Genomic DNA, 12,456 nt, shown 5'->3' on the forward strand with positions numbered 1-12,456 from the left:
CCCTTCTATACAGCGAGCTAAAGTCTGTCTCCCTGTAGCTGCTACCCTGGTCTGTCATCTTTGACGACAGAAGAAAACAAAGTCTTCTTTGGCGAGGTGGGTCCTTAAATGTTTGAGGACTGCCATAAGCCCTTCCACGGCCCGGTCCCTGTGTGGGACAAACGTGGCTGTTGGCCGCCCACCTCGTAGATGACCTGTCAGTTCTCAGCAGGAGTCGGGTGCTGTAAATCGAGAGCATTTCCATCAACACAAAACCTTCCATCTCTTTCTCATATGGCCGGTAAGCCAGGTCTTCCCCCATCCTGTGTGTGGGCACTTGGGTCCGGGCCTGAAATTTGAGACTGCCATCTGTGTCTGCTAGAGTTCACGTCCTTAGCTGCAGCCCGTGAGTCCAGTGTTTGAAATCTTTAAAAGATCCCGAGGCTGTCATTCGGTATTCTCTGTCTCTCCCAAATTAGCCTCTTGAGCTTTGTCTTCAAATAGTAATCACTTTTAATTAATCTAGTGATGCCAAAATTGGGCATTCCTGCGTGGCCGTCCGTCAGATAATAAAAGAAGCCCTCCTCCACATTGTTTCTTCAAGTAGCAGATCGTATATCCCCTCTTGCGTCTTGCATCATTTCGGCAAAAACCAGGATGTCCAGGACCATTTTCTCTAGAGAAATCTAGTTTCTTCTACATGTTTAGCTTCATTATCCCCCCTTCTCTTCAACAAAGAGTTTCTCCTCCTTCCCCCCCCCCCCCCTTCCTTTGCAGCTATAGAAAAGAGATCTTCAGGACCTTGTTCCGTGCTCCTTAGAACTTGGAGAGGGTTCAGAGGAAATCCATAAAGATGATTAAAAGATTGTTTTATGAGGTGGGGATGAGAATGTCCCTTGAAGAAAAGATAAAGGCATTGGGATTAATTAGACAGAAAGAGGATATTTTAATACGTTCTGATCGATGGAGGGCTTTCGCACAAAGAACACTGACCAGCTGTTCTCCTCCTCTGTTGAGAAGCCGAAATCTTCAACACGTAGGAAATTCCTGTCCTGGCTGTTGCACTGTGGGAAGGACGACCTGGGCAAGACTTCGGGCCAGAAGAAAGTCGCTCCGTTTGGTTGGTTTAGAGATGGATGTAGGCAGAGGAAGGTCTCCCCAGCTGCGCCTGCCCTGGGTCTGGCTGCGTGTGACCCCATGAAGGTCATGCAGGCGGCCAGCTGGTGGTTGGTGGCAGAAATCTCAACATTCTGGTTCTTCTCTCCCCTTTGATCTCTGTCTTTTTTCTCACTGTTTATTTATTTTAAGACGATGGGAGCGCCGGGGTGGCTCAGTCACTTAAGCATCCTACTTTGGCCCGTGTCTTGATCTCGCAGTTTCTGAGTGTGAGCTCTGTGCCGGCTCTCTGCTGTCAGGGAGGAGCCCTCTTGGGATCCTCTGTCTCCCTGTGTCTGTGCCCCTACTCCATTCTTGTGCTCACTCTCTCCCTTTCAAAAATAAACAAACATTAAAGAAAAAAAAAAATGGTGATGACCTAGGGTCACCTTCAGTGCTGGCTGGTTCATTTAGTGGAGCTTGCAACTCTTGGTCTCGGGGTTGTGAAGTTCGAGCCCCACGTTGGGTGTGGAGATTCTTTAAGATTAAACAAACGGAAAAAGAAGGTGGTGACTTAAAAACTTGAAGGAAGGAGATGGTAAAATTTTCTCTGTGCAGAGACCCTTGGACATCCTTGATTTAGAAGCTCCAGGCCAGACTCTCTGGGCCAGTTTAGGCAGAGCTCTTTGGGAGGTGCCTGGGGACCTCTCTCGGGTTGGGCCACAGAGGCTTTGCCCATGGGGTGGGTCGGGGGCCATCTCTCTGCCCACGCCAGCTGGAGGCTGTGGGAGCAAGGCAGCAAGTGCAAGCTCAGAGCAGGTGTTTCTGGTTCCTGCAGTTCATGAGATCACACATTCTCTGCCCTTGGGTCTCATTCTTCCCAAGAGCTGAGTCGTAATGTTAGAGCCAGGAGAGGTCTCAGAAATCCTCTAGCACTTTCCAAACGCTTCTGTAAAGTAATGGAACCCTTTTCTCCACCAGTAAAATTCTCCAGAGAACCGCAGGGTTTATTTATTTTGAGAGAGAGCGTGTGAGAAAGCATGAGCGGGGGATGGGCAGAGAGCGAGGGGGAGAGAGAGAGAATCCCAAGCAGGCTCCTGCCATGTCAGTGCAGACCCGGACTCGGGGCTCGATTCCGTGAACGTGAGGTCATGACCTGAGCAGAAACCAAGAGTTGGATACTTAACCGACTGAGCCACTCAGACGCCCTTGTACTGTTTAAAATAGATAAAAACTGCCGTAGGGTGGGGTGTCCCAAAACCCCATGCCGTGGAGGCACTTTCGCGGCACTCTGCAGAGCTTCAGCACTTCGCTGACCCCCTTTTCCTTCCCCGGAGAGAAACCGTTCCAGAGGGTACTGGAGGCTCGGAGAGCTGATCTAGTCAGTCATGGCTGCTTGCTGCCTGCCACTTGGTTCCCAGCACACGGGAGGGCCTGGGCTCCGTGGGGGAGACTGAATCCAGCCCTGCCCTTTTTCATCTAGTGGTTCTGTGCTTTGGGCATTTGGGGCCATGTTACTGAGACGCTCCCTGCCATCTTCTGAGGGATCTGGTTCGGTTCTCCGTGGGTTCCGGTAGACCATCCTTGAGGGCTGCTCTGCGTTCGGAGGCTTCCAGTGGTTAGGGTGGGGGTAAGGGCTGGTCTTCGCTTATTTGAGGCTCTGATGGAGGGGCTCTGGCGACCTGGGGCCGCAGCCCCGAGTAGAGGTATGTCCAGAGTGCTGTGGAAGTCTTGAGAAGGTTGGGGTTGGGGGGAGTCTCCAGAAACGATCGAGCGCCTTTTGCTCCTCAGAGATCTTTGGCAAACACCTTGAGTGCCGGTCTCCTCTATACCAGGCACGCCCTCACCCAGGGAGAGGGAGTGACAGGGTGGCCCAGGAAGGGGTCCTGGCAGACAGCAGAGAGGCAGGCGCTGCGCCTCTTTGCTCTGTCCACTGCCCGGCCTCCTGTGTCCCCGGGCTCCGTCTCTCCCACTCCTCCATTCCCATGCTCTTTGGCTGGTCTCTGGCGTGTCTTCCAAAGCGCTGGGCAGGATCTGCTACCCGAGAATGGCCAAGCGTCTTTTTTCTTTTGGTTGACGGGGGCTGGTCTTTTAAAGTTCATCTAAATCCGTGTTTCCTTCTTGGCCCTAAGCAGGTGCTCCTTGAACTCTAACAGTGTATTAGAAACACTACAATCATTTATATCGTTCACGTCAGCCCTGGCTCCTGGAATCCTTCATGCGATCTACTGTGATGGCTTCTTTCCTAAGTGCCTCTGTGGGGTTTCGTTTTGTTTTGTTTTATGTTGATGGCCTGGCTTCATTTTAGCCCTCACTCATGAGCGTACTTTGTGTCTGTAATTTGGGTTTCCACTGGGCCTCTGGCTTTGACTGTTCCTGTGGTGACTGGATTTGACCTGTGAGTGTCCACCAGCATCCATGGCAGTTAGTGTGACGGTCCATCACTCGAGTTCTGGAAAGGCTCCAAGTCCCAGGCCAGTTCCTGAATGCCCCGCTCCTGGCCGGCCTGGGAATACGAGCCATTCACAATGGTAGAGAGTGGCCATTTTGTGGTATTTCACTCTTTACTGGATATAATGTCTTGTGCAATTCATTTTTGGTATTTGCCTCTTGTTATTCAGACACATGGCTGTATGTTTATAAGTGCTTACTACTGGGTCACTGGGGCCTGGGATGAGTCCTGGAGAGGGAAAATTAGATTCTAGGTGAAGGAGAATTCCCCATTCTCTGAGTGGAGAGAATGCTAGGTAGAAGGCTAAGCTGATGTGGATAACTGAGCGAGGACAGTGATGGGGAGCTGGTGGTTTGCATGCACCGAGGACTCAGAGCACCGTAGAGTCCAGGCCCCCATCCTTCTTCCTCCAGCCTCAGCCTGCTTCTGACCTCCCCTCCTCTGCATCTCCTGCTGGTGGGAATGCCACTCCCTGCCTGGGCTGATCTGGCCAGGGCTCAGCTGGCACCGGAAGTACCAGCTCGAGGGTAGGGAGAGAGGAGTTTTGACTATCCAGTGATTTTCTGGGAGCCTCCTATTTCCAGGATGGTCCTGCCTTCTCCCAAACAAAGAATGGGGGTCTTAGGAGAACCAAGAGTGGGAATCTGTTCATAGAGAAAATTAGAAGGTCTAGACACTGGGCTTGCTGTCCCTAGAACCAAGAGAAACATTAGCATTCTAACTCTACAGAGGGCCAGCAACTGGGTAGACCCATGACCAAGGCAATGTTTCCATAACCAGAGAGACTGGGCGCAACAAGCCAGAGAATATCCAGATGAAGCTGTTTTTCTGCCGGTAAACACCAGACTAGTTTGTACCCAGCTGTCTAAATCTAGATACCTTCTGTCTTGGAAATTACAGCTGGAGTGGGGTGATTCTGGGCTGACCCACGTGGGCTGAGCTGCTTTCCTCAGCTGCCTCCGCTCTTGGGGAAGCAGCCCCCGCAGGCCGAGCAGCCAGGGGAGGGGTGACAGCAGAGGCCGTGTCCAGGCCTGGTGTCTGGCTGGTCATGGTCTACTTATTCTGTGATGGACAGGTCTGTCGAAGTCCCGACCTTGCTCTTACCTGCAGATCAAGCCTAGGACACGCATCCCCCCCCCTTCAGTGGTGAAGCAAGAATGTGTGTGTGAATGCGTGTAAGGGAACACTATTTCGGTGCCTTGGACCGAGTGTGGACAGAAGGAATGCAACTTGCCTTCAGTAATTCTCCCTGGAGCATTTAGGGAGTAGCTCCTACGTGTCAGTCATGGGTACTGGAGAAACAGGGACAAAGGATGCCATCTCTGCCCTCAAGAAGCTTCAGTGTAGAGTGTAGAGCGTGAGGCAGACCAGGAGCCCGGTCATAACACCCCATGTGCAGTGAGCACAGTGTTACAGGGCGCCATTGGGTGCCCGGATTCCCTGCTTTGCCTTTGGCCACCTCTGTGGTCCACTCGGCAGATGATTCCTGGGCCTTTTCCCTGCGTGTGGCTCCGCACAGGGCATGAGGGGGAATAAATGGTGGCACCTCCCTCATGGAGTTTATGGTCTAGTGGGAGGAGAAACCTAGTTCTAGCCAAGCTCTGGACAAAATACAAAGCTGAACAGAGATCGTGTATGTGCAGTGAGTAGAGCAGTGACTTCTACCAGAAACATTTCAAAAGGAGGTGGTTTTGAGGCCGAGCTGTGAGAAGGAAGGACCTCTGCCCCTGCCCTCAGCCCCTTCATTCGCTGGGTCATCAGCTGCCTCCTGCGCCTAGGTGGGCAGGGACAAGCTGTCCCCTGCTTCGCCCCCATTGGGACTTGGAGCTTTTGTCCTTAGGCTCTTCCTGTACTCAGGGATGCTGCAGGGCCAGTCTGGGATACAGGATGGCAAGGAGCCCTGGCAGGTAGGTGAGGGAGCTCCACAGGCAAGTTTCAACGAGAGCCTGAGTCAGGCTGCCATCTGGAGCAGGAAAAGCCTTCGGTAGCCAGGCTATAAAGTGGTAAGGGTCTGTCTTCAGAGGGATGGTCCTTCCAGGGGTAGAGAGGGCCCCAGTGGTGACTGGGAGTTCATGAGAGTCGTCAGCTGGGAAGAAACATCAGAGCTTGCTGAGCTCAGACCTCAGTGAAATGTCAGACGCGCCACCGAAATACACCTGGTGTGGTCGTGCTGCCGGGAGTGTACAATGAACTGATCTCTTTTTTTGGAGGGTCTTCTGCCGTTACCAGTCTGTGTTCTAAAGGACCGCGCCCTTTCACCCAGAAATTCCACTTCTAGTAGCTTGTCCTGTGGAAGCACTGGCACAGATGCAGGAGCACGTGTGTGCGCGAATGTTCCTTGGTGCTGTGATGGGCCGGCCAAAAAGAGGCCTCAGCCTGAATGCCCAGCAGTTGTGGGGGACGGGGAGGTGTATTGTAATACACGAAGGGACGAGGCCGGCTGTACAAAGCCGTGGGAAAAAAGGTTGTCGAGAGTATTTTGCTGAAGAGAAAAAACAAGCTGCAAAGAATCCTGTTCTTAGATGTAAGGAACGGTCTGCGCGCAAACACGTACCGATGTGCGTACGACGGCTAGCTGTGGACGCTTGTCCGTCTATTGAACAAGAGCTTACTTCCCCTGCGGTGACAGGAGGCAGAGAGGAGCCTTCCACTTTGCATCCCACCCACGTCCAGCTTTCTGGACAGGCGTGCACTCTTTTTGTGACTTTTAAGAATTGGCACACATTTTCCCAAAGGAAATGGAATGTGACCAAAAGCATCCCCAGCAGGCTAGCCAGAGGCGCGTGTGTTCCCTAGGAGCTGAACAGGACCTGCCGGGCCATGCAGCAGCGCATCGTGGAGCTCATCTCCCGCGTGTCCAACGAGGAGGTCACCGAGGAGCTGCTGCACGTCAACGATGACCTCAACAACGTCTTCCTCCGCTACGAGAGGTGGGGGTTAGGGCCCTTCTTCTCCCTGGGAAAGGCTGGTGCCCTGGCAGAGGGATTTCTTTCCTCAACAATGGAGAGAGGGGGAGGGAGAGATTAGAGTTGGAAAACGGTCATCAGAGATGCTAATGTGTTCCCCGGCTGACTGGGAAAATGCTTCTCCGGTTCTCCTGGGAACCGGGCCGGCTGGGCGGAAGGTGACGTGGGGAATTCGGCTCTGCCCTTTGCAAGCCTCAGGCCGCCCAGCCTTCCCCAGTACCCCCAGCCCCTCAAGGGTGGGGAGGGCAGGGCCCCAGAGCTTCGCACCTGCTCCTTTGAAGATCCTTTGAGTTTGAAAAGGATTAAGGGGGGGGGGGCGGGGGGGATTCTCTACTAAGGAAAAAAGATTTCCTCTTTCTCATCTTTAAAAAAAGAAGAAAAAGATTTTTCCCTCCCTTTGCAAATGTCAGTGTGTCTAGAGTGTTCCAAAGAAGGCAGGTTGTAAGTGCCGGATGCTGCTGCTTAGGGAAACACACACACACACACACACACACACACACACACACACACACACACACTCTCACATGCGTACATACACGTTCATTTGAGTTCTTTCTGCAGCCAAATCATTTTTGGATTTGAGGTAACCAACTTGAAAATTCTTTTCCTTTTCCAAAGCCTCCCCCGGGAGCAGCAGTTGTCAGTAGGAGGTAATGGCAGGTACAGCTCCCATATCATCACTCCGGTGCCTGTACCTTGGGCTTCCCCCAGTGAAGGCACCAGAAAGCACCTTGACCAGGCCAACCTTCTCCTAAGTCTGAGGCCCTCGGAGACATGGGGCCCTGGTATCAGTTAGGGTCAGTGTGACAGATAACTTGCATCTAGGGGACTTCGAGGGTGATTTTGCTCTGGGTGTCCCAGCCCTGGGCCTTGTCTCAGCTTTGACTGTGATAGTAGGGATGGGGGGGCGGGGGGAGTCCTTTGTCCATCTGACAGACAAAGAAACCTCTGCAGTAAGAATGTGGAGCTGCCCAGGAACCTCGTGTGTCTGGTGGAGATGAGGAGCAGATCTGGGGTGCCTCAACTCCCAGCCCAAGACCCCTCAGTTTTGTCATGTGGTTCTGGTTTCTCTACTTTTAATGGGCGTGGCCTTTCACCTGTTAAACCCATTTCAGCCCCTCCTAGGATAGGAAGACGGGCTAAAGTGGGCATTTTCCCAAGTCTACCAAGCCCAGTCTGACCACAAATTCAGAAGCAAAGCCTGGGCCAGCAGCCCCTGAGGTACCATTCTGGCTTGAGACCTTTTGATGAGACTATTCGTCCCTCGAAGATGGTGGGGGAAAGGTACCCCAGGATCAGAAACTTTTCAGATGGGTTGATACTCCCCTTTTCCTTATAGGCCATGGCTCATAAAAACACACAAGTCTTCTTGAGACCACAGTGGATATACATCGCCTAATCAGATGGTCCTTCCTGGGGATCACTGGTCACCAGGCACTGACCCCGGCCAGTGGGGAGACCTATGTGGAAGGACAGCAGATCTCCATAAACCCTGCTGTCTCTAGCCTCTGGCTGGAGAAAGTCTCTTAGCTACTGCTTTGCCCATGACGTTTTGGAACTCTTAAGTGCAAGGGCAGCCTACACACGTGCCTCACAATTGCTCTTGTGTTCCCACCTGGTGTGAGAGTGACTTGGGTATGCCACAGGAGAGGCTCACTGTGGTCGCTCCAGGCCGAGTCCCATCCTCAGCTACTGGGGAGTCCTCTGGCCCTGCCAGGGGCCTGTGCTTGTCTTCCTCCTCTGGCTGTCTGCCCTGTGTGCGCCCTGCCCCCTTTCCACCAGCAAGCTGAGCTGGGGGCATTTTAGCGACACAGGCTAATCACTCCTAGCGTGGCTCTGTGAAATAGGGAGGGGGCTCCGCGTCTCTTCCTGGCTTTGCAAACAGACCTCTGAGCACCCCCCAGGTACAGTGGTTGGCCCAGCCACCCCCTCTAGGGGCAAGAGGGGCACTCTGGGCCCAGGATGTGAGGGGACAGCTGGGAGAGCTTTTGGTCCCCTGGATGTGCCAACCAGCACCTTCGTCCCTCTCCTCAGCGGGCTTGTGGGTGAGCCTGGAGGCTGGTTCTCCTCCAGGGCAGTGCCCCCTACGGAGGAAGGCGTGGTGAAGTTGTGTGTGGGGAGATCCACTTTCCCTGGTCCTCAGGTGGCCCCGATTGGTCTCCTTTCCTGGAGGCTCTGTCCCCAGGAGCTCTTCACGGGACCAGGGAGCATCACTGTGCCACGTCACGCCCCTTACTGTGCTTTCCCTTCCACGTTAGGTTCGAACGATACAGGTCAGGCCGATCAGTTCAAAATGCCAGTAACGGAGTAAGTATTCCTTCAGAATTCTCTCATCTCCAGAGGCTGGGAGGCCTATCTCCATTCTGTCTCACCTTTGGTTCTTGTAATTGGGGCTTCAATATTTGAGCAATTAGGGGCGCCTGACTGGCTCCGTCTGTGGAGCGTGCGACTCTTGATCTCGGGGTCATGAGTTCAAGCACCACATTGGGGGTAGAGTTTACTTAAAAAAGAAAAAAAAAAGAGCAAGTTCAGGGCGCCTGGGTGGTTCTGTTGGTTAAGCGTCTGACTTTGGCTCGGGTTACGATCTCGCGGTTCATGAGTTCGAGCCCTGTGTCTAGGTCTGTGCTGGCGGTTTGGAGCCTGCTTGGGATTCTTTCTCCCCCTGTCTCCTTCTCTCTGCCCCTCCCCCTCCCCCGTTTGTGTGTGTGCCCTTTCTCTCTCTCTCTCTCAATACGTAAATAAGCTTCAGAAAAAAAAGTACAGAGCAAGCTCTGGTTGGTGGGATACTGAGGAAGAGCTAACAGGCACATTCCTGGCAGGAGGGTGGCAAAGAAGCCCCAAGTTACAGCTCCTGGGACAGTGACTGTCCTGGTGGCTGGTTCAGCCCTGCCTCCTTTGGTGGGGGGAGGAGCCAATGCAGACAGAGCTCACTAACAGCCAGGCCCACCATGGACCCTTGAAGTTCCCTGAAACCCAGGTGAGGGAGACTGCCTTGTTCCTGTATTGGGGAAACGTCGATGCTTTTCCTCGGGGACCATGCACGATGCCTGCTGGCTTTGGAGCCCAGCACCAGGGCTCCGAGGCTCACCGCTATCTTATGCTCTGGCAGGTACTGAACGAAGTGACCGAAGACAACTTAATAGACCTGGGGCCGGGGTCTCCAGCTGTGGTGAGCCCAATGGTGGGGAACACGGCACCCCCATCTTCTCTCTCCTCCCAGCTTGCAGGCTTGGGTAAGTGTCTCATAGGGACAAAGAGGGTCTCCTTTGTAGGCCACTTCGTAATTGTGAGTCTGGGCTGAGGGTCCATTTCTCTCTCTCTGTTGGAAGTCCCAGAGAGAGCATTTTGAGGAATCCGTGGGAAAGTGTATTCCTGAGGCCTGGCCAATTGTACCATTTTTAGTTCATGACTTCTGTCCCTAAACTTAAAAGTTTAAACCTGTGTTGCAAAGAAGGGGTGGAGGGAGTTCCAAGGAACAGGAAGTTGTTTGCTTTAAAAGAAAGGTAGCTGCTGTGTTTTATCTGGAATATTACATGTGGTTAAAGTGATTGTCTTCTCAATATAAATTAGGCCAAGGATGGCAAATAGGTTTTAGCTCACTGGCTACTTGGGACACAGGTCTAAGAAGGATGCTGAAGCCACATCAGAGCTTAGAAGCTGAGTCTGTAGTTGATTGGTAATGTCTGCCACAGACTTGGAAGTAGGAAGTGATGACACTGATACATTTGCTCTCCTTGAACTAACATCAGCCTAAAGTGCTCCACTGCCTGAAACCTAAAACAAAAGAAACTCACCACTTTTCCACTTCTCTGTTTGAAAGTGTGTATATGATTCTAGATGCTGCAAATACGCTGGATGATACGAACCTATAACAAAATGACAGTATTGAAATAATAATGCATGGCCCTTGCAAAATTCTGTCTTGCTTTTTTCTGTTTCCTTTTTTTTTCTTAGTATTTCTCTTTATACCTTTATTCCATTTCAGTCAAACAGGGTTTTTATTTAGTGGCCTGTCAGTTAACTATAATCCTGGCTTCTCGGCATCTCATATATTTGTAGCTACTGTTTTTCTTTCGGAACAGATTTCTCTGCCTTGAATCCATCCAGCATATGGCCACCATATTTAAAATCCAAAATTCAAACTGAATTCCACTGTATTCCTTCTTTTCTTTTTTTGAATGTTTATTTATTTTTGAGAGAGAGAGAGAGGGAGACAGGATCGGAAGGGGGCTCTGCACTGAGAGCAGAGAGTCTGATGCGGGGCTCAAAATCACGAACTGTGAGATCATGACCTGAGCTAAAGTTGGACACTTAACTGATGAGCCACCCAGGTGCCCTAGCTGCCTTCCTTCTAGTGTTCAGTCTCTGTCCACAAGCATTTTTCATTTCACACACCCTGGACTTCAGGTTCTGTACCTTGGTACTTACCTTTCCCCCTTCTCCCTGCAGCAGAGTCCACTTGGCCTTCAAGCCCCACTGTTGGGTCAGTTTTGAGTCTTTTCCAGTGTCTCAGGCTAGGTACTGGTATTGTCTGTCTGGCTCCCACCTACTCATTGTGCTCCTTTAGGGCGAGGACCATGTCAAATTCAGTTTGGTGCACGCAGGAGCTGGCTCTGAACGTGGTGGGTGCCTGCAAAATATTTGTCCAGTAAATACATGACCCAGGCCCTTAGATATCCTGACAGAGTTAGTGAGGCACGCCCTGGTCAGAGAATTGTGGGAAATCTACAGGGGTACTGGCCTTGGGCCCCTCCCCGCTGCCAGCAGTCTCGCTTCCATTCATGAGGACTCTTTGCCCACCTTGAGTAGCCTGGGGGATGGGCTTTTCTGTCCCCCATCTGGGTCCCACCGTGGCTCCTCCTGCATGTGGTGGGCTGGGAGTGCAGAGGAGAGGCCTATGTTCCCCCTGCCTGACCCAGAACTCTAACCTGCCCACTGGCTTCCTAACTTGGGGATCCTTCATTAAGCCCACGGGCCACATTTTATTCTCACCCTACCCTCCTTTGTTTTGTTGCCGCAGACTTGGGGACAGAGAGCGTCAGTGGCACCCTCAGTTCACTCCAGCAGTGTAATCCCCGTGATGGCTTTGACATGTTTGCCCAGACGAGAGGGAACTCCTTGGCCGAGCAACGCAAGACGTATGTGGGGACCGTTTCAGTGGCTCTCGGAAGGTATTGGGGGAGGATTGATCCAGGCCTGGTCACAGGCCAACACAAAGACGCCTTTTATTTACCAGATCCAGGACTGCCAAGAACGTTGAAATATGGCCGCGAAGACTTGGCAATAGGCACAGATTTTGAATGAACACCAACCCCCCCCCCAACCCCCACCTCCCCGCCTCGGGGTTGATTGTAGTCGGATCTCTCCCATCCGCAAGAGAGTGCCCCTCATTCTCTCTGCTCCCTGTGCTGCTGCTGAAGAGGAACTAGGAACTAGGAGGGTGCAGCCAGGCAGGGGCTAGCAGCATGGTTTTCCTGCCCGAGTGTGTGGGCAGAGGCTTCCCTGACGGCAGCTCTGGCCAGGATAAGCCATATGAAACTGGGGAAATTGATCCTAAAATAGACACCCTCCCCCGCATCTCAGGGAGGCATAGACACATGCTTGGAGCTTCTTGTTCGGCCTTAAGGCAGGCAGGTGCTTTCCTGGAGCCCAGCACCTCAGCTTTCTGAGTCCCATGCTCAGGTATCAACAAGTTGACCAGCAACCCAAGGCCGCCATGCACCTCTCACCAGCACAAGTTGCTTTTAACAGCAAAAGAGGTCAGAATGCAGAGGGAGAGAACCTCCACGGTCAGTGACAGACCCCAATCCCAGACCGTGAGACCACCTTCCTTGTCAGATGCCACCGAGGCTGCCGCTTCTGAAATAATATTACTTGCAGCGTCAGGGCACTTCTGACGTCCCGTCACTGGGCTTTAGAGATGCCCTGGTATTGTTACTTGAGAGGAACAACGAGGGGTACGGT

General features: G+C 52.5%; 1 protein-coding gene across 6 annotated transcripts in view; it reads left to right on the forward strand.

The window, feature by feature from the left end:
- Window positions 1-12,456, forward strand: part of TOM1L2 (target of myb1 like 2 membrane trafficking protein) — a 119,503-nt gene that overhangs the window by 93,816 nt on the left and 13,231 nt on the right. For all 6 annotated transcript variants that reach the window (XM_058704440.1, XM_058704441.1, XM_058704446.1 and 3 more), the window contains 4 exons: window positions 6,323-6,456; window positions 8,751-8,799; window positions 9,602-9,725; window positions 11,513-11,630. In XM_058704440.1, coding sequence (XP_058560423.1) covers window positions 6,323-6,456; window positions 8,751-8,799; window positions 9,602-9,725; window positions 11,513-11,630 — 425 coding nt within the window. The remainder of the gene's footprint in view (window positions 1-6,322; window positions 6,457-8,750; window positions 8,800-9,601; window positions 9,726-11,512; window positions 11,631-12,456) is intronic.

Source organism: Neofelis nebulosa, chromosome 16 (genome assembly GCF_028018385.1).
Source record: "Neofelis nebulosa isolate mNeoNeb1 chromosome 16, mNeoNeb1.pri, whole genome shotgun sequence".
Lineage (NCBI taxonomy): Eukaryota > Metazoa > Chordata > Mammalia > Carnivora > Felidae > Neofelis > Neofelis nebulosa.